General features: G+C 36.3%; 1 protein-coding gene across 1 annotated transcript in view; it reads right to left on the bottom strand.

The window, feature by feature from the left end:
- RNF217 (ring finger protein 217) overlaps positions 1-23,087 on the bottom strand; it is a 131,618-nt gene that overhangs the window by 7,893 nt on the left and 100,638 nt on the right. The window contains exon 7 of the mRNA XM_040474625.1: positions 2,303-2,504. Within this exon, the coding sequence (XP_040330559.1) occupies positions 2,303-2,504 (202 nt within the window). The remainder of the gene's footprint in view (positions 1-2,302; positions 2,505-23,087) is intronic.

The raw sequence follows: 23,087 nt of genomic DNA, 5'->3' as shown, positions 1-23,087 counted from the left end.
AACCTGAAGCAAGCTCCAGGCTGTGAGCTACCAGCACAGAGCCTAACACAGGGCTCGAACTCGTGAACCGCAAGATCATGACCTGAGCCAAAGTCAGATGCTTAACTGACTGAGCCATCCAGGTGCCCCACAGCATTGGCTATTTTTAAAATTGTTTATTGGCTACTTGCATTTTTTCAATTCTGGTTCCAGACTTCATCTTATAAAAAACAAACAAACAAACAAACAAACAAACAAAAAACTGGATACTTATTTTTGGAGGAGGCTGTATTGCTTTTGTTCATATAAATTATTTGCCATCTAGAAATCAATTAAAGACCTATATTTTGTTTACTATTATACACTTTAATTTAATACTTGGGAATATTTGTGCGTAATGATAGGAGAATTAAGTACTTTTTCTCAGTCACTTTTATTTGCCACACCATTCATTGAATAAGCTGCCTACTCCCACCAGGGAGATGTCCCCATGGCAAAGGCTACTAAAATCATCCTCAAATCTTGTTCTCCTTTATTCTTCAGGAGCAGAACTTCTGATCCATAGCTGGACACATGGTCATGTGGAATGCAAACCATGTTGCCCATCTTCCAGCTGTGAGGGAAGAGCAGGCCCTTTCTCTGCCTCTGTCCAAGGACATCTGGAGGCTGCAGTCCCAAACTGAGGAAGCAAACGGGATTACCTCCCACAAAGATAAAACATTGGAGGGGTCTGCTATACTCCATCTTCTCTCTTATATGGCAGGGAGAAGCTAGGTTTGTGACTTACAGAGTAAGTCATTTTCCAGCCCTTGGTGCAGATGGGAGAGGTGTGGACCACCTCATTTGGAGTTATGGTCCAACAGCACTTAGAGGCAGCTGTCCTGGCGGTGGGAAAACAGGTGTGGGAGGGAGAGCTTATCTGAAAGCCGGCTGCTCCCTACTTCGTCAGGTCTGTCCAGACAGCACATATGCGTGCACACAGAGCAGAAAGTAGGCCAAAAAGAAAACCATTTACAGAAAGCTGACCATGAATTTTTTAAGTAAAAATGGAAAAGACTGTACAGAGAAGATATTTCTCTGCTGATAATGTTCAATGGTTGTACATTTTCTAGGCTGTTAAGTAACTGAACGCTATTTTGTGACCTGAGAAGAGGGTGGGAGTGGCGTCTGGGTAAATAACGAGAGGACCCATAGAGAATGCATCCAAAATATTATTGTACCATTAGGGCAGGAAATAATTTCCCTTATTTAAGAATGATTAAACCAAATAACAAAAAGGAAAAAAAATGATGGTCAAATAAAGATTAAATTTAAAAAAATAGGAAGGAAACACCTTACCACAAAATGTCACTTAAGTAGGAAAGAACAAGTAATACAGAAAATACAAGGATTTTGTGGTTTCGGGTTGCTCTCTGTATACACAGCCTTACAAATAGGTTATATCTCAAAACTTAATTTGCAATTTGGTATGCTCATGGAAATACTGTTATAAATAGTTAGATTCCCTAGCCAGCCCTCCAAAATATTGGAGTTTGGGGTAATGAAAACGCGAGGAAGAAGCCTCACAGTGGATATATTCCAGAGAAGTGGGGAGCTGTTGGAAGAAGCAATATCAGGTCAGAAGAACATTGTATCACACAAGGTTGGTGGCATCAGGCCAGAGTGGGCATCTGTGTTTATGTCTGCATATTTGTGTATGAGATCGTGTGTTGCTGAGGACAAAGAAGGGGTAAATCCAAAACAAAACAAAACAAAACATTGCATTTGGATATATCAACTTGGGTTTGTATACAATGAGAGCATCTGATACTCATTTCATTAACTGTTAGCTATTAATACAACAGAAAATACATACAGTGACATCAACCAATAGATACAGTAAAACTCCAGTACAGGGTTCTGAAACATACGATTTTTACAAATTGTATTACACGTCTTCCATGAATGAATAGAGGATACGTGTAAGACCCATTGCTAGGTACTGCCAGTAGGAAAATGAAGGTGACATTGTCCCTCTCATCAAATGGCTTACGATAAGGCTTCAGAAATTAAAAGACTAATGGCTTCACATTTCTGCAGTGTAATTAATAATTTGTTTTTCAAACAAAATCCGTTTGCTCATATGAATTGTGTCCTGCTAACAAATTTAAATTTCCATTCTAAACTCAAAAACAGAGAAAATATCTTCCTCCTGTTTTGGGGTGAAGTCCCCACCAGAATACCTGATAGGTGCTCAGAATTACCATGGCTACTATATCTCTGGGTTCTCTTATCACTGCTTCCTTCCCAGAAAGCATTCCTATAAATCATGCCGGACACTCACCACAGACCGACCCTCGCACTAATCTCCTTAGATGAGGTCTCTCTGGGAGGTAGCGATATTTGCATCCAAATATACTGAGGTTTGAAGTGTGGTCTCCAAAGAACCGGAGCTGGCGGTATCTTTCCCCACATCGGTAACAAAAATTAGTGTTACATTGTGAGCAGGTCATATGGTCACATCCTTCAGTTCTCTGGATGTGGATCTGTATCGGTGACAGAGGAAAAGACAAAGAAACGCTATTACAATTTTTTTAAAAGTAAAATCTGGCAAACGTTATTGAGTGACACAAGTTTCACCAAAACAAAAGCCTTACATAGAATTTGTGAGGCTGTCAGTTTACTTATAATGACACTCTCCAAGACTATTTGTATCAAATATTTTAACATGCATAAATCTCAACTAGATTTCAGGTACTCAAGCTGTTGGCTTATTTTGACCAACATATAAACACACACATCCCCCCAAAAACTTACTTATCTTTCTATACATACACCTAATTCAATGGTTAGGAGGCGATTTAAAATGCTGTGAAAGTGTATTTTATTTGTGCTGTGATCAGCAAGAATGAGGTGACTTGAGGAATAAGAAGAGATAAAGAATATTCCTTAAAAGAAAGGATTATGTAGAAATTATGCATAAATATCAAGGAACAGACTTTTTTTTTAAGATGTCATTTTTAAGTAATCTCTATACCCAACACAGGGCTTCAACCCACAACCCTGAGATCAAGAGTCACATGCTCATCAACTGAGCCAGCCAGGCACCCCAAGCCCCTTTCTTTGAGGAAGGAAATGATAGCAGCTGTAAGTGTATTCACAATACCCTTTCGGTTTCCAACTCTAATGTCATTTGCAAGTACCTTTACAGGACTGTTTATACAACGCCATCTGTAAAACCAAGCATCTTCCTCTATTGTTGCGGTCAAGTTACATGTAAATACAGCTTAACCCATAATGTAACAGTGTGGAGTCACTGTCTGAAACACTGAGGCCATGTTACAATAAAGATATTATTTCTTGGGATATAATTGGATACTTGGCTCAGAATCCTGGTGGACACTGCATACAATTGGAGCCATCTTTCATTCAAGTATACGCACCCTTGGTTTGTTAGGTGAAAAACTATGAAAAAGAACTTAACATTATTTCATTAAAAAAAGAAAAAAAGATTTGGTTACACAGTCCAACTCTTATATGATTAAAACAGGATCACCAGAAAGTCTTCCCATTTCACTATCAAGTAGGCATTTACTACATTCAAGTTGCATCCCACTTGTTCTCATTTATTTATATTATTTATATCTATATATAAGTTCTTTGCTTAGCAAATTTATTTAAAATGTCCCCAATACCATTCTGGCTATTGTAAATTTCTACCCATGACTTTGCTTTGGAACGGTTGTGTCAGTGAGTGTTTTAATACAACCGGGAACTTCACAACTAACGTGAGTGAAACCCACCATTGGCCACTTGACTTTTCAGTGAAGCTATAGCCACAGTCCCACAACTTTATACATTTTTTTAAAAGTTTTTATTTACTTATTTATTTTGACAGAGAGAGACAAAGAGAGAGCAGGGGAGGGGCAGAGAGAGAGGGAGACAGAATCCCAAGCAAGCTCCCTGCTGACAGCATAGAACCCGATGTTGGCCTCAAACCCACAAACCGTGAGATCATGACCTGAACTGAAATCAAGTGTCAGCCGCTTAACCAACTGAGCCACCCAGGCACCCTTACACATTTTCTTTTTAAAGTAAACTCTACATTCAACATGGGGCTTAAACTCACAACCCTGAGGTCAAGAGTTGTTCCACGGACTTAGCCAGCCAGGTTCCCCAACTTGACACATTTCATTTGAAATCCTCCTCTCCTTCCCTTGATGCACAAGGTACATCCCTGAACTTCTGTATTAGTGCAGTTATATTTATATTATTCAAAAACTTCTCAATGGTTATGGAAATGAGAAAAAAATCACCCAGGTAAAAGAGAAGATATTTAATGTGAAAACAGAAATTAGGAAGTTGGGAGACAGGGGTGCCTGGGTGGTACAGTCAGCTAAGTGTCCAACTCTTGATTTTGGCTCAGGTCATGACCCCAGGGTCACGGTATCAAGCCCCATGTCAGGCTCTGCACTGAGCGTGGACCCTGCTTCTCTTTCTCTTTCTCCCACACTGCCCCTCCCCCTCCCACCCCAGCTTGTACACATGCTCTCTCTCTCAAAATATTTTTTTTTAAAGGGAAAATTTTGAAGATAAAGAAATTTACAAAATATAACCTTATTTTGTAGTTTTTGAAATTAAGATTTTTAAGTTTTTGAAGTTGCTAGCCCCGAATTATATGTAGTATTTCAGTTTTATTGATTAAATAACTAAAATTTTTAACTTCAATTTAAAAGAACAATATGAATTTTTAGAAGGACCTCCAGGTGCTTTCAAAATAACAACAGATAGAAATCATAGTAATGGTGAAACTTTCATTTGAGCAATACACATATTCGTGAACCCATCCTCTATCCATCTATCCACCCATCCATCTACATCCCTACCTACCTACCATCTGTCATCCACCTGCTTACCTTTCTACCTACGGGAGTCTGTAGGTGATGATGGCCATTTTGAAGAAGTAATAACTACATGGGGGGCAGTATCCTACAGGCAGCACAATGACTACCCCCCAGCAGGCACTTAACAAATGAGAACAAATGAGAGTGAAGAAAGAAAAGTCTACTCAGTGGCTGGTAAGACCTTGGGGATTGAAAATCAGCAGGCTGTGGGGCACCTGGGTGGCTCAGTCGGTTAAGCGGCTGACACTTGGTTTTGGCTCAGGTCATGATCTCATGGTTTCGTGAGTTTGAGCCCATAGGGCTATACACTGGCAGCAAGGAGCCTACTTGAGATTCTTTCTCTCTCTCCCTCTCTCTCTCTCTCTCTACCCCTCCTCCACTCATGCTGTCTATGTCTCTCTCAAAATAAATAAACTTAAAAAACAAACAAACAAACATTAGGTGGATTATAGGTTAAATGTCCATTCCCCCCCCAGTAGCTGATCCTTGGCAGGTAAAACCTAAACTCATTAGGGAGGTTGGAAAAACCTGGGCTTTGACCCCAAGAAGCCCTGTGTTTGAATTCTGGCTCCACAAACTCTATAAAAAGAGGTTACTTCTTGCTTCAATTTAGGTAATATTACTTACATGAGAATAAAAGTGTGATAATATATATATGGTGCCTAACCCATTGGCACATACTGAGTCAGATCAATAATACTGATTCCATCTATCCCTTCCCCTTTGCCCACCTAAAAATGTGAGAAGTCAAATACCTGCTCAATGTAACTGCACACCTCCTGATTGTCAGGTGGTTCCCTTTTTTATATTTTTATATAGGTGATCCTTAGGTTGATGCTAAACTAAAGAGTACCTTCCTAGATAGGCAAGGGCTAGCTTGTGGCCAAGTGCATATGAGCATCTCTGGTCAAGAGTTACTAAACAAATCAACAGAATTTGTTATTTGTCAAAGGAAGCAAAACTTGCTTTTCCTATTGACCACTTCATCTTTTTTAAATTATATTAATTCTTTTTCTTTTTTTCCTCCCTGCAGTAAAAAAATCTGTCTATAGCTTTTGACTCCCCCCAGATTTAACTACTAAATAGTGTACTGTCGACCAGAAGCCTTATCAATAACATAGTTGATTACTACATATTTTATGTGTTATATGTATTAGCATACTGTATGCTTACAATGAAGTAAGCTACAGAGGAGAAATGTTATTAAGAAAATCGTAAGGAAGAGAAAATATATTTACAGTGAATCTGCACAGTTCAAATCTATGTTGTTCAAGAGCCCACTGCACACTGCACAAATTAGCTACAAGGCCCAAGAAGGAACTTGTACGGGTGAGGGTCTCTGAGGCTGGCTCTTTAGCTTCCTGATTATTTCTCCCTGAGTCCAGTGCTTCCCCTCTGCTGTGCTTGTTTCTGTGAACGATTCTGAAGAACAATTCCTGTGACCACAGCCATTTAATAGTAGATGGCATGAAGGAATAATATAGGCCAAAGGCCTTAGTGGCCTCTTGAACTATTCCTGATCCTGCTTTAAAGCACCTAAGCACTAGGAGAAGACATGTTCAGAGACAACTGCTGAGCACCCAAAATAAAGGTTATTTCATTGTATCCTCCACTTGTTGACTGTATATTGTATTTGATCTTTAAGCGGGGATAATAAAGGTTAACAAATTTCCTGGTCACAGGGCATAGTGCTGTATGCGACCTCTAAAGGGAAAAGGACTGATATTTGTCTAGAGCCCATTATGTGCCGGGCATTGTACACAGATTAGCACCTTAAAGCCTCATAACCACACCATGAGACTGGCATTCTTATTCATAACCTGAGCTCAGAAATGTAGTCTGCTTGAATGAATGGAGAAAGGATTTTGATTCATGTCTGTTTCTTTATTATGCTAAGTAGCCTCTTATTATAAACTTAAAGATAAAACCAGGGGGTCAACAGTATCCTTTGCTAAGTGACAGCACAATCTTTGTGCTAGTCAAACAAACATGTCTGCTCTCACGCAGGAGGCCTATCTTGAGTCTCACTGCTTGCTTTAGCTGCTCTCTGGACCAATTTACATTCTTTCTGTAACATAATCTCAAAACTATTTCTGACAGGAAACATGTACTAATAAGTGAAACTTGTCACTGACAGTTCATCTGGCTCCAAATTTCACATACAATTGTCGCTACTTTATGTTTGCTTGTAACACTGCTTCACTGGGTTCTAAAAATCTTTATGTGGCATATTTATTGTTTAATTTAAATGACAAAGACTAATTTCTAGTTTCTTTTAACAGTCTTTCCTTCTTTCTTTTTTTTTTTTTTAAGATTTTATTTTTAAGTAATCTCTACACCCAACACGGGCCTCGAACTCCCAGCCCCAAGATCAAGAGTCACGTGCTGTACCTACTGAGCCAGTCAGGCGCCCCTTTCCTTAATTCTAAAATAGTATTCTGAACACAGCAGACAACTAAAATACTGTTAGCCCAATAATCTTTCTGCACAGGAAGTGATATAATTCTAAACTCCATAGTAACCTTGTACATTGCAGGATTATACTGTTCTATAGATTAATTTGAATACCTTACACAAGACAGGCAATGATTTAATCATGAAAAAGTAGTTTCATAATTTACCTCAAGTACACAGTGTTTCCTTTATTACTAGTGATAGTGCAACTATCTCTTGATAATTTGATAATTACAGAGAAATGAACAGACACAACGCAAATTAATGTGCAATAGGAGACACTACTTCTCACATTTGACAAGCGAGTTGTAATTTTGAACTCCAAACACACAGGGGATAATAAATTTTATATGCTAAATGAGTTCCCTGAGTGTATCCTTAAAGGTCACACTTTGACAATGCCATCTTTGTTTTTAGAACATAAAGCCTTAAAACATAGCTTTATATTTACTTAAAGGACATTTTATTCTTCAATGAAGCTCTTTTTACTTGGTATTATTGCTTCAAAACATTCATCAGTTTAGCTCTGCTACAAAACAAACTAATTTAGCATCAAAATTCTGGTTTTGCTTAAGAGACAGAGACATAATATGACAGACAAAATACTACTAAGCCATGAGATTAAACTGACCACTCATAAATCACAACTATCATTGGATTTGTTACTACTCAAAGGGTTTCTTCTCTCCATCGGTAATAAATAAGAGTGGCTAATACTTAAAAAGTTGAAAATTTAAACACTAAATGTTGCTTAGACCTCTGTACACTTAAAAGTCATGAAATGAAATGTTCAGAATATGCCAGATATTTATTCTAAAAAGAGCTTGATATTAAGTCCACTTTATAGTTAGAAATGACAATGTGGACCCTTTTTGAGTCTATGGCATTCTTCATAGGACATATTAACACCTGTATTAAGATATTAATCATACAACCATATATATGTATATGTATATATGTGTGTATATATATATATATATATATAATACATATATTATTATCTGCTATCCTCAAGTTGTTTACATTTTGCTTAATAAAATGTCCACAAAGTACCTGAAAAATAGAAGTAGAATTCAGCTACTAATTTTTAAACAGATTCTACTTAAATCATAAGGTGAAAGAATAACAATAAATGAACTGCTAAATATAATTTTTTAATTTTAAAAAAATGTTTATTTATTTTTGACAGAGAGAGAGAGATAGAGCATGAGTGGAGGAGGGGCAGAGAGAGAGGGAGACAGAATCAGAAGCAGGCTCCAGGCTCTGAGCCGGCAGCACAGAGCCTGACGTGGGGCTCGAACTCACAGACTGCGAGATCATGACCTGAGCCGAAGTCAGACGCTCAACCGACTGAGCCACCCAGGAGCTCCAAGAACTGCTAAATATTGAACCCATTTTATAATAAAATCAGTACACATCTGCTCATAAGTATTTACCTCTATTTTCACCAAGAAATGAAGGCTTATTTTATTCCTAAAGCAGTAAGTGACGACTAAATTAACTGTTACATTATTATTGTCACCAATAAATAATTTACTCTATTTACGTTTAAAAGTATTTTTATATATGTGTTTGCCCTGATGGCTTTTGATATCTGGAACAATCAACTAGAAGCAATTGTGAGGAAAGTTGAAAAAAATCCCCTAAGTGATGCTCAGTTCTTTACTTAGCTCACTGAACCAATTCTCCATAAAATAGGAAATTTAAAAAAGCAAACATATACACAAAGCCTTCAAAGGTCTTTTAAAAATATTACAATTTTGAACCTAGAAATACTGTCCAACTATAAAATAAAAAATATATGAGGGCAAAAATAAAACAGTGCCAGAGATGCTAAGACTCTACCTTTTCTGTGGCCATCACTTAAGGAAGCACTTCATTAACTAAATGTGAAATTCAAGAAAATGCAATTTAAGAACATACAAAAAAAAATGGTGTAAGAACTCTCAGAGAGACAGCTGGAAAACAATCAGTTCAATTTAGAATAGGAAGTCAGTTGGTTTCAAGAACATCTTCAAAACATGACAATTTTTTGAATATACCAAGCAATAAAATTTCTGAGGAGCTAAATATTAAATAACATGATAAACAAAGTGGGTATTTCTACTCTCAATAGAGGAAAAACAATGAGAACTTTCAGGAAAAACAAAACAAAAGGCATATTACTTCCAAATATGAGTTGTAACAAAATATGGCACAATTAAGTAATTGATAGGGAGCAAGGATGTTAGGGGTGTTTTTCCTAGAAGTTGTGAACTCGTAGAAAAGGAAATGTAATCCTAAATCCATAATTATATGTTCTCAATTATGGAAATGCCCAATTGGTTTTTAAATGTTAAAATCATCCTTTAGGAAAAACAGAAGTATTAAATATTACATTAGAATAGAATGTGAATGTTATTAAATTTTACAATATAAAAACAGAGTTACAGCTTACAGAAAATGGGAAATAAGGAAGAAGCATAAAGAATTATAGAGGGCTAGATCGTTATAGATCATCTAACGTTGTTAGAATACTGAACAGAAGTTTGAGTACATTATTTAAAGGTAAAATATAATCAAAAGAAGAACTAAAGTAATAACTATCAAAAACTTGGAGGAAAAAAATTGGAAGGAGAAGGAAAGGCATACATAAGTAAAATGAATTCTCATCTGTCATATCAAACTAAAAGGGTTCACCTCATTATGGTAGACTACGTTGCAAAAAACAAATAAGACGTTGATTGCAAAATTATTTGTTGTTTCCTACTCTGTTAGCTTTTTAAAGCCAATATTCTGCCTGATAACTTTAGTTGTATTCCAGTGCACTGGTTTGTTATAGAGAATTTGTTATAGAGAATTTCATATATATTTCAAGTTAAATCTTTTTTTTTTCAATATGAAGTTTATTGTCATATTGGTTTCCATACAACACCCAGTGCTCATCCCAACAGGTGCCCTCCTCAATACCCATCACCCTCCCTCCCCTCCCTCCTACCCCCCATCAACCCTCAGTTTGTTCTCAGTTTTTAAGAGTCTCTTATGTTTTGGCTCCCTCCCTCTCTAACCTTTCTTTTTTTTCTTCCCCTCCCCCATGGTCTTCTGGTAAGTTTCTCAGGATCCACACAAGAGTGAAATCATATGGTATGTCTTTCTCTGTATGACTTATTTCACTTAGCATAACACTCTCCAGTTCCATCCACATTGCTACCAAAGGCCATATTTCATTCTTTCTCAAGTTAAATCTTATGATTGACTCATGATGACAAATTCTTTGAAGAAGAGTGTAGAATACTGCCCAACGCTTATTCCCCAGGGGGCAATTGTACTATAAATTAGCCCCTAGTTTTCTTCCCTCTTCTTTCCCATACTTTCCTTGACCCTGTGTCCCATGTTCTCAAAAATCTTCAGATGCCAGTTCTCCCCTCCTTCATTCATCTTCATCCCTTCCCCCAGTGACAGTACACCCCTTAGCCTGCCAATAGCTCAGGTGTCCTGAGACAATAGCCTCAGGTGTCTCTGTCCTGACAAATCCTTCCTGTAATTCTGCATGACCTTGTGGCCAGTGATTACCCCCACCCTTCCATTTCTCCAGGCTTCTTAAAAGAGAATACTCTATACTCACTGCTTTTCTTATTCACCTCTTAATCTTTCCTCAGTTGACTGCAACCCTATGTTACTGATACATCCAACTCAGTTGTCATTCTCCAGAAAACATACATTCATTCATTCATTCATTCATTCACTTACTCAACAATTATATATTTGTTCACTGATAAAATCTGACATGGCTCCTGGACTTAAGGAGTTGGTTGTCTGAGGTGTAGACAGACATTAATCAATAGTACAAGTAAACACTCATAAGCTATGACAAATGCTATGAGGGAAAGGGACAAGGTATAAAGAGAACACTTAATAGGAGGAGCTTGGTCTGGTCTAAGGGTCAGAAGAGACTTCTCCAAAAAAGTGACATTGATCTGAGCAGTGAAGGACAAGTAGCATCTCACCAGTTAAGAGGCCCCAGGGTTAGGGAATACATTCCCAGCACAGCATATTCTTGGCACCATATCCATGAAAGGAGAAGCCACCTATGCTAGTCCTGTCCCAGTATTTCTCACTCTACATTTTAAAACTCTTAATTATCTGTATCCTTCTACTCAAATGCTCTACTCTCCCAGTTGATAAGATCTCAAAGGGCCCTAGATCACATACATCTTCTTTGTTCTTTCATTAAGGGGACTTGCACAGGTCCTATCAAATAGCCTGTTCTCAATAAATATTTATTAAAAGAACAAATGAGTATTATCCATGACCCTCTAAATGCCAAATCCAGTGAACATGTTTTTTATTCTTAACATATATCTCAGTAGCATTTCGTTGGTTGATCACTACTTCCTTCTGATTTTTGATATAATCTTCCTTCAACACCACCTTTTTTCCAGGTTCTCCTCTTTTCTCTCTCTGGTTCCCATTTCTTCACGTACTCCTTAATTCTACCAATGACTCACCACTTTGCACATATTCTTTGGGGGATCTCTTCCATATACAAATGGTTCCAACTTCCCTCCACTGGATCTCATTTCTTCACTTCCACTGTGGACCTGACTTCTGAGCTATAGACTCATGTAACAACTGTTTGTTGGTCATATACACTTATATGCCTTACAGCCATTTCAAAGTCAAATAGGAAAACCAACTCATCATCATTCCATGGCCCCCATCCCAATGACAACAAAATAAAATGAGGTCAAGCTCCATTATTTTACCTCAATTCATGGTATTACCACCCATTTAGATACCCAAACTAAGGGGTGGTTATCCTTCTGAAGAGGTGGTTATCTTCTCTTTACACTGTTCATCCACATCTAATCCTCAAGATCAGACAGTTTTAGCCCCACGATATTTGTTTAATCCTTTTCTTCTTCTCCAGCCTCTTGACCACTAGCTTAGCTCAGACTTTCATCATTTCCTCTAGATGTCTACAACTACCTTCATAGAATCAATGGCAACAAACCTAAAATATAAATCTGATAATACCATTTCCCTGCCTACAACTTTTTGGATTTTGGAGGCCAAAATCCAAGTTTCTTAACATTGCATGTAAAGCCCAGACTTCTGTTTGTTTCTACAGCCCCACTTTCACCACTTCCTTCTGTGAACTTTACTCTCAGGGAACCACAAAGTGCTTGTGGTTCCTGCACACAGCAAACATTTCCTTGCTCTGTGCCCTTGTACTTTTATTGTAATAATCTCATTCCTGGATAACATTTTCTCATGCCAAAATCCATCCAATAATCCTCAACAATCTAGCTCTCCCTGGATTCCCCAAGATGAATGAGATATTCCTTTTACCATGAACTTTCTTGTAATACTCTATGCAAAGCCCTACTGAAGTACAAGTGTTTGATCATTGTCAGTGTAATAATGCCTGTGTCTTCCCTTCTGTGAGTTTCATGAGAAAAAGGACCCCATTTTGCAGAGCACATAATGCGCTCTCATGAAAAGTGCTTATAAGGAGGAAAGAAAAATGGCATTTATTCATTCAACAATCTTCTATTTTGGCTGCAAAATATATCCACTATTTTACATAGTGATAATTAAAATGGAGCTTTGGAGAAAAAAATAAAGCATGTAAGGGCATATTACATATTGATATAGGGGAAGGTGATTACTGGGAAGATGAATTTGGCTGAAAGACATGAAGGGAGAGAACTGACCATGCAGATAGCCAGGGAAAGTATGGAGAGCCTGAGAAGGGAACACACTTGATGGTTTTGAAGAAGAGCAAGGAAGGCGATGTGGTTGGAGGAGCTTGAATGAAGTAGAAGATAAGGCTAGAGGAATAATGGAGCAGAAGTGCGTCCAGAATGTGACAAGTCATATGGTTATTATAAGCATTTGTTCTGTGTGAGATGGGAGCCATGAAGAAGATATTTTATCGTTTGAGTGGGCACAATTTTGTTTTAATATAATTTATTGTCAAATTGAATAACATACAATGTGTAAAGTGTGCTCTTGGTTTTTGGGGTAGATTCCTTGTTTCATCAGTCACAAACAACACCCTGTGCTCATCCCAACAAGTGTCCTCCTCAATGCCCATCACCCATTTTCCCCTTCCCCCCACTCCCCCATCCACCTTCAGTTTGTTCTATTTAAAGGTCTGTTATGGTTTGTCTCGCTCCCTCTCTGTTTGTGACTATTTTTTCCCCCTTCCCTTCCCCTATGGTCTTCTGTTAAGTTTCTCAAGATCCATATATGAGTGAAAACATATGATATCTGTCCTTCTCTGACTGACTTATTTCACTCAGTATAATATCTTTCAGTTCCATCCATGTTGCTGCAAATGGCATGATTTCATTCTTTCTCATTGCCAAGTAGTATTCCATTGTATATATAAACTGCATCTTCTTTATCCATTTATTAGTTGATGGACATTTAGGCTCTAATTTGGCTATTGTTGAAAGCACTGCTATAAACATTGGGGTACATGTGCCTCTATGCATCGGCACTCCTGTATCCCTTGGATAAATTTCCAGTAGTGCTATTACTGGGTCGTAGAGCAGTTTTATTTTTAATTTTTTGAGGAACCTCCACACTGTTTTCCAGAGCAGTTGCACCAGTTTGCATTTCCACCAACAGTGCAAGAGGGTTCCCATTTCTCCACATCCCTGCCAGCATCTATAGTCTCCTGATTTGTTCATTTGAGCCACTCTGACCGGCATGCGGTGGTATCTCAGTGTGGTTTTTGATTTGTATTTCCCTGATGATAAGTGACGTTGAGCATCTTTTCATGTGTCTGTTGGCCATCTGGATGTCTCCTGTGGAAAAGCGTCTATTGAATGGGTGCGTTTTGAGAGCCCCTGGTGTGCGTTTGTAGTGATGTGTGAAGTGCTAGAGAACTGCAGGATCATCTATAAGAGCCAACATTTATACTCACCAAATTCTTTCTTCAGCAACCACAGGACCAGGCGGCTACAGCTCAGACATAAGAGCCCACAGACATAGCTTTTGAGCTAATTTTATGTGAACAGGAGCAAATTAATCATTTTCTCTGAATCAATACATTCTTGCCTACAGCACTGTATTATAGGATTTAAGAGAATAAAATATTTGAAGGGAAATATCATGACAAGTAAATTCTCTTAATTCCAAATTCACAATAAATTATGAATGAACATAATTCACTTTCCCCTGCCTGCTTTTTGGTCCAGTTACTTAACCTCACTCAAACAGTTTCTACATCTTGAAATGGTGGTAATTACCCTTTCCTCAGTACTTTTTTGGAGGTTTAAATGAAACAACAAATGTAACTTATATGCTACTGAGCCTATCATTTTATTATTACTGTGTAATATCTTAAAGTTTTCTCAAAAGGCATTTAACAATTAAGATCTGGACGGCACATTGAGATCTATCGTTTTAGTATCATATCTGAGGGTTTGATGAGACAATGTATGTCTAAAACTATAATGGAGACTGACATTTAGTAAATAATATATCTTATTATTATTATTATTATTATTATTATTATTATAATTGTGCTAACACCACAGAGTATTATATCAAGGCATTTTTATGAATAAAATACAGATGTCATATCAGAAATCAGCACATTTTGTTAATAGTTTGGCTGGAGGGGCAGAGAGAGAGGGAGAGAAAGAAACATAAGCAGACTCCACACCCAGAGCAGAGCTCGATGTGGGGCTTGATCTCAGGACCATGAGATCATGACCTGAGCTGAAATGAAAAGTCAGATGCTTAACCAAATGAGCCACCCAGGTACCCTGGTATTTTTTTATTTTTTAAGAAAAGTGACTGTCCTGTTACCTAGGAATAGGAACTATGTTGACTCTGGAATAAAATAAATGACTTATTTACCCATTAATCAATGTACAATTTCCAATTAATCATCTCTATTCAATGTCTTATAAAGTGTCCTAAAGAGAGATGTGAGATTATTTATACAAGAAGAAAATTAAGGTGGTCACCTACAGGTAATCTAGTCACCTGTGACTAGATTTGTATCACATTACACAAATGTTTATTTAAATATTTGTCTTATCTGACATTAAGTGACAAGGTAATTTGGAGGAGGAATGTTTAAGGAATTCCCCTTCATTTTTCCAAATTAAAAAAAAAAAAACTGACCATTTTGAGAAATACTGACACTAATTTTGCTTTAGAAAAGCTCAGGATGCTGAGCAACATTCAACTTGTATTTGAGGAAGGAAAAAAATGTAAGAGCCAAATCCTTAGAGATTGTGTAGGAAAATAGAGATGGTTCAAATGGGTCCAGAAAGCTATGATGTTATATTCCTTCAGTTACCTTGTTAGATTTTACTTATTGTTAATCATGGACTATTACAAACATTTAAAAAATTAAAGTTAATAATGTAACAGGCCTACACGGATTCACCACCTGCATTTAATAATGTTAACATATTATAATATTTGCTTCAGAAATATTTTTGAAGAGATAACACTTCCTTTATACATACTGCTTTCTTTATACAATTGTTTCTTAACTTTAACTTCCTGCTTGCTTTAAACTGGCTTGCCTCAAGTTATCGGATTAAAGGGCCTGAAGGTGTGTTCACCTCTATTTTGAAAGTACATGTGTTAAAACAATAGATACTCAGGGGATACCTGGGTGGTGCAATCCGTTGATTGTCCGACTCTTGGTTTTGACTCATGTCATAACCTCACGTTGTGAGTTTGAGTATCAGGTGAGTGTGAGCCTCAGGCTCTGTGCTTGGCAGTGTGGAGCCTTCTTGGGATTCTTTCTCTCTCCATCTCTCTCTCTCTGGCTCCCTATCTCTCTCTCTCTCTCTCTCTCTCTCAAAATAAATAAACTTAAAAAAACAAAGTCGATTTTTTAAAAATAAATATACTCAGAAGGCATTAATCTGGCCTTTGAAAAAAATGGATCAAAACTGCACAAAAGAAAAACATGATATGGCTAACAGTCAAAATCTGGTTAAGATAAGTAGCACAAATTGACTAATATTAAACCGTTTTTGCAACAACCAGAGGATTGGATCACTAATCATTTTTGCAAAGTTCTCACATTCTTCAAGGCTTCACAACTGTTTTACCTTTAATGAAGCTTATTAAAACATTAGACAAAAATATTAGAGATTTCTAATGTTTCTTTTGAAATCTACAATGATTCATGCCTTTAGAAACATCCAGCTGGGCAGCAGGGGTTTTCCTATCACCTGACACGCATTTCTTAATGAATTAAATATTTATTTTAAAATTTCCTAAAATAAACAGACTATTTTTATTTTAGAGAGAGAGAGAGAGAGAGAGCGCAAATGTGAGCAGGGGAGAGGGGCAGAGGGAGAGAAAGACAGAATCTCAAGCAGGGACCACACTCAGTGTGGACCCCAATGCAGGGCTTGATCCCACGACCCTGGGATCATGACCTGAGCTGAAATCAAGAGTCAGACACTCAACTGACTGAGCCACTGAGGTGCCCCTAGACAGACTCTTTAAAAAGTATTTGTTCTACAATAAAATTGTATGCGGTAGCCACTTTCTGGAAAAAAGGAAACAATAAAATAGATAACTTTCTTTTTTGCTTTTAATTTAGAACCATTAAAGAACCATAATGAGTATATACACTAGAATAGTTTAAGTATTTTGAACTTTTATTTTAAGTTTAAAGTTTATTTATTTTGAGAGAGACAGCCCACATGTGCATGCAAGTGGGGGAGGGGCAGAGAGAGAGGAAGAGAGAGAATCCCAAGCAGGCTCCACACTGACAGTGGGCCTCGAATGTGGGGCTTAAACACAAACTGTAAGTTTACGACCTGAGCTGAAATTAAGAGTCAGAGGCTCAACTGACTGAGCCACCCAGCACACCAAGTATTTTGAACTTTTAAATGAAAACTTAAAAAAACACCATTTGCACTTAAAAATGGTTAAGATGATAAATTTTGTTTTCAACACAGTATAAAGAAGCACCATTTGACTCAATATTGTTTCCAAAAAACCTCAGTACAATTTAAATCTAAAGTGTATATGTGAAATTGCTTATAAAATATGTTTATTCATTTGTTTTGTAGTGTATAATCTTATGTTTGTTAACTTTTGGGTGTGCATCTCACTTTTCATTTTCTTTGGATTAGCAATTCTTTTTCTTATTAACCCCATTTGATATCTAATTTGTGCTGTAAGACATAGTCTCAAGATGAACTTTTACATGAAATTGAACAAATATTCTAATACTTCTAACAAAACTGAAATCCCCTACTTGCTTTAAAGTGAAACTAGGGGCACCTGGTTGGCTCAGCTGGTTAAGCATTTGACTTCGGCTCAAGTCATGATCTCACGGCTTGGCTCATGAGTTCGAGCCCCATGTCGGGCTCTGTGCTGACAGCTCAGACCCTAGAGTTGCTTTGGATTCTGTGTCTCCCTCTCTCTCGGCCCCTCCCTGACTCATGCTCTGTCTGTTTCTCTCTCAAAAATAAACATTAAAAAAATAAACAAACTAAAAAGTATCATAAATTAGACTTAATTTTGTAGTAACTATGTTCACAAAAGACATTTTAAAATTACCATACATTTTCTATAGGCTAAGAATTTATATAAGACAGGAAATATATTTTTAAGAAAAAAAAATAGTGTCTCAAGTAGAGGATTATAAATTAAGAAGCAATGAAATTCAAATAAAAATGGCTACGCAGGGATGCCTGGGTGGCTTAGTCAGTTGAGCATCTAACTCTTAATTTTGGCTCAGGTCATGATCCCAGGGTCATAGGATCGTGCCCCACATTTGGCTCTGCGCTGAGCATGGAACCTGCTTAAGATTCTCTCTCCTCTTTCCCTCCCTTTTCCCTCTCCCCCGCTCATATGCTCTCACTCTCTCTCTGTCAAATAAAAAAAAGCTAAGTAAAGTTAATCTTATTATGCTGCCATTAACTTTTTATAAAAATGTCTTATAAATAGATAACTTCCAGAAATGTTTGCATATTTTCACCTCACCCTAAAAAAATCACATTATGAATAAACATCTTAATCACATATGGAAGAAAAATATTTCAACACTAATTCTGTTTATCTGCCAAAATTCAATTATGAAAATAATTTTGATTTCTCAGCATAAGTCAGATCTCTTCATAATATTATACCACATATTAAACTGGTCTTTTCACTTGAGGAAATGGTAAAAACTCATGGGAGACATAACATTTATAAGCAAATAAAAGAGAGGTTGTTTTATTTGGAATGCTAAATAAAGTAGCAAATTAATAGACTATCAAAACTTGTTTGGATGGGTACCTTTTACTAGAGCAAAATCATTTAAATTTTTTTTAATGTTTATTTTTGAGAGAGCGAGAGAGACAGAGTGTGAGTTGGAGGAGGGGCAGTGAGAGAGGAAGACACAGAATCCAAAGCAGGCTTCAGGCTCCAACCTGTCAGCACAAAGCCCGATACAAGGCTCAAACCCACGAACCGCAAGATCATGAATCTGAGCCAAAGTTGGATGCTTAACCAACCGAGCCATCCAGGTGCCCAAGAAGCAAAATCACTTAACACTTACCAATATAAGCACAGAACTTCCTTGAAAAATTAGCAGCAGCAAGATTAGGGAGTTCAGAAGGGAGACTTTTTTTTATGTTCAAGTTTTTATTTAAATATAGTTAGTTAACATATAGTGTAATATTAATTTCAGGAGTAGAATTTAGTGATTCATCACTTACATATACCACCCAGTGCTCAACACAAGTGCCCTCCTTAGTACCCATCACCCATTTAGCCTATCCCCCCTGCCCATCTCCTCGCCCATAACCATCAGTTTATCCTCTATATTTAAGTCTTTCTTATGGCTTGCCTCCTTTTTTTTTCTTTCACCAATGTTCATCTGTTTTGTTTCTTAAATTCCATGATAAATGAAACCATATAGTATTTGTCTCATAAGAGAGACTTTTACATATATTAATGTAACATATGGTTAGGGAAAAATTACAAATCAATGGGTAGGAGGAGAATTATGTAATAAACCCTATTAGGTTAGATGATCTTAATTTGGAAAAAATTAGTGCAGGTATCCAATGCATAATAAACATCACAATAAGTTATGCTTAAAGAGTTAAAATATATAGAAGTTAAATAGTTAAAAGAAAAGGAAGAAAATAGACTAGTTTATCAAACTTCTGGATGATAGATAACTTTCTAAGCTTAGGAGCAAAATTATAAAAGATACATAAATATATAAAATATGTGTGTAAAATATACAAACATGAATATGAATGTAAATATAAATATGATGTGTGTTTTTATATCCATCCAAAAAGAAAAAGAATGATGTATTTGGTTAAAAAAATTTTTTTTAAATGCGTGCACGCACACACACACACATTAAGTAGAAAATGAAAATAAAAAAAGAAAGAAAACCATCATTGATATAAAAAGAGAGTAAAAGATGGCAGGAGAGAAAATATGCCAGAAAAGCAGTTATTATTTTCAAAGAGCTCATGTAATCTGATATAAAAAATATGCCCTGACCGATCCATGCAAATGGGCAAAGGACACACAGAAAACTCAAAAGCGGCATTACAAACTAAACATTACATGAATTTATATTCAATCTAAAAGCAAATAAGGAAATTCAAAATATAAGCATAAAATATTTTTAAACTATTAAAATAGCAAATATTTAAAAATACTTGAAACACTAATAAGAAATGCATATATAGAAACAGGTCCTCAAGTTTTTTTCTGGTGAAATTATAAACTGTTTCAATCTTTTCAGACAGCAAACTGGCAATATGTACCAAATGTTAAAAACATTGATATTCTTTAAACCACTGTTTATTTTTAGAAATATATGCTTTTAAAAGTCCAAAATAGGGGTGCCTGGGTGGCTCAGTCAATTAAGCATTGGGCTCTTGATTTTGGCTCAGGTCATGATCTCACGGTTCTTGAGTTCAAACCCCCCATCAGGCTCTGTGCCAACATGGCGGAGCCTGCTTGGGATTCTCTTTCTCCCTTTCTCTTTCTCCCTTTCATCCTTTCTCTGCTCCTCCCTCCCCCTCTCAAAATAAATTTAAAAAAATAAAAAAATCTTTAAAGGTCCAAAATATGGAAAAAAGATATATTCAGGATATCATCAAGACATTATTTAGTTTTTATATCATATATGTAGGTAAATATATATTTTTTAGCCCTAAAGCCAAAGACAGCTTTGGTATCCAGTAGCAAAAGGCATTTAAGAGTTAATAAGCTAATTAAACAATTGTTATGGAAACTATTTAGTGACCTGAGAAAGGTTTGGTATGGTAAATAGGAAAACAAAGAATATCAAATGATCTGCATACTACAATTAAAACTTTAAAAAGTTTCTTAAATAGGGGAAAGACGGAGGAGATACAATAGCGAGTACACTGGAGAGGCAAGATTCTTGATAAATTTTTTCTCTTTTCCAAATTTCTATTATGTTATAGGACTTTTGTAAACAAAGCAATCATTTAAAAATCACAATTATTAAAATTATGAATCAATCTAAAAAATATACCTATGCAGGGTATAAAAATATCAAAATACTTTGGCCATAACAAAATTTTAAACAGATTTGATTATCATTGAGAGCAGATACTTATGAAAATATATATAATTGTTTTGTCCACTTGCATTATGCAAAATTGTTCTTTTTCATAAACTCTTAGCATCTTCCTCTTTTATATTTATAAATTTAATTCTTTTAATTGAAAATAAATAAATAATTTTAGGGGAGCCTGGGTGTCCAGTCAGTTAAGTGTCCAACTCTTGGTTTTGGCTCAGGTATGATCTCATGGTTTGAGAGATTGAGCAAAGAGCCTGCTTGGGATTCTCTCTCTCTCTCTCTCTCTCTCTCTCTCTGCCCATCCCCTGCTCACACACAGACACACACACAAACACACACACACACTCTCTCTCTCTCTCTCTCTCTCTCAAAATAAGTAAATAAACATAAAAAAATAAAATAAATCATTTTAATACACATATTTTCACTTCTGTTAATTTCACACTGATTTCTACTATGCATTCATAGCCATTTAGTTTAACTTGCTTCATATTTATTTATTTTCCAACATTTTATATTTATAAATTTAAATGATTATTTATGAAAGCAAAGCCTTGGAGTATAAGATAAATATTAAGTCATCGAGTAGTGTCTCCTCATGGATTTCTGTTATAAGAATTAATGTTTCATGGGGGGAAATAATTTTAAGGTACAACAACAACAACAAAAATCACAGTTAAGAAAATGCAAAGCTATAAAGTCATATGCTTAAAAGAAAAGGAAGACTGAACCATTTGTATTCAAATCACGCCCCAAAATATGACATAAATGACATGAATTGTATGGAACCTGAATCTTACCAGAAAGTAGATTCTGTGCTACACACTATCACGTAAGTGGATTTCGTGGTTCCTTGGCTCCTTTCCTTTCAGCCATTTGAAAGCTAATTCTTTTTCAAGCCCCAACATTTTAGCTATTACTTCAAAGAGCAACCAGTATGGATGTTCTCTCTTAACTGTTTATCTATACTTGTTAAAACTGTGAGAAGTTGTTAGAGCATTCAGAAAACTCCTTATAGTTGGCTGCTTTTTCTTTCTATATATCAGAGTCCACTTAATGTTAGACTGAGGGATTATAGTAACCAATGTATGTTTTTATGTATTACCTCAATTCATTCAGAATTTCCTCAATGTGCAATGCTGCTTTGCTCATTCAGCATATGGTTGTGGAGCCAGGCTAACTGGTAATTGTCTTTACAACGTTCCAGAGAAATAAAAAGTATACTTTTGAATAAAGTGTTAAATAGAATGACTTAACAGCAGTTCTAAATTCCTACCAGTCTTTATTTAGTCGAAAGTGAGTAGCAGCTTTGAATAAACTGAAAAGGCAAGAGAAAGGAGGAAAGGCCTCACTTTCTCATTGTTCTTCAGTGTATGAAAAATGGAAGTGTACTGAGAGTTGATGCAGTGATCTGGAACAACTCTAAAATCAAAACGATAATTGTGGATGAATTTGCCTTCCACAGGGAAAACAAAGAAAGCTTTAGCTCAAACATCTTTAGCCATGGCTTTTAAGGAGCCAGGTCATCTAAACTATTTCAAAAGTTTTTTCAGTTGCTAAGAATGCAACATGTTATTAGAGGCAATACTTTTACTTACTATATGTGCAAACTAGTATGTGAATCTAATACAGTGAATCTGTGCATTACATTTATGCTCAATAGGCTTCAGAATATGCTTTATTACTTCAAGTAGGATTTAAAATGATTAATTTTTAAAAATTTTCTGAGAAGTCAAATTTTATTTATCTGGTGCTAAGTCTCCAGGAAGGAATTGCAAAATTGTTCTTAGGCCCAATCTGTACTGATTTCTTTCTTCTTTTCTTTTAGGTTAAAGTTAGTTAACATAGAGTGAAGTATTGCTTTCAGGAGTAGAATTTAATGATTCATCACTTACACCCAGTGCTCCTCCCAAAAAGTGCCCTCCTTAATGTCCATCACCCATTTAGCCCACTCCACACCCTCCTCTCCTCCAGCAACCCTCAGTTTGTTCTCCATATTTAAGAGTCTCTTATGGTTTACCTCCCTCTCTGTTTTTATCTTATTTTATTGTTCCTTCCTTTCCCCTATGTTCCTCTGTTTTGTTTCTTAAATTCCACATGAGTGAAATCATATGATAATTTGTCTTACTCAGCGATCAAAAAAAATGCAATCTTGCCATTTGCAACAATGTAGATGGAACTAGACTGATTTCTAAAGATTAATTTGGCAAAAAGTGGAAAAC

The sequence above is a fragment of the Herpailurus yagouaroundi genome, unplaced genomic scaffold, assembly GCF_014898765.1.
Source record: "Herpailurus yagouaroundi ecotype Mexico unplaced genomic scaffold, PumYag 139, whole genome shotgun sequence".
Lineage (NCBI taxonomy): Eukaryota > Metazoa > Chordata > Mammalia > Carnivora > Felidae > Herpailurus > Herpailurus yagouaroundi.
The sequence above is the reverse complement of the archived record's forward strand: the minus strand, read 5'-3'. Positions and strand labels throughout refer to the sequence as shown.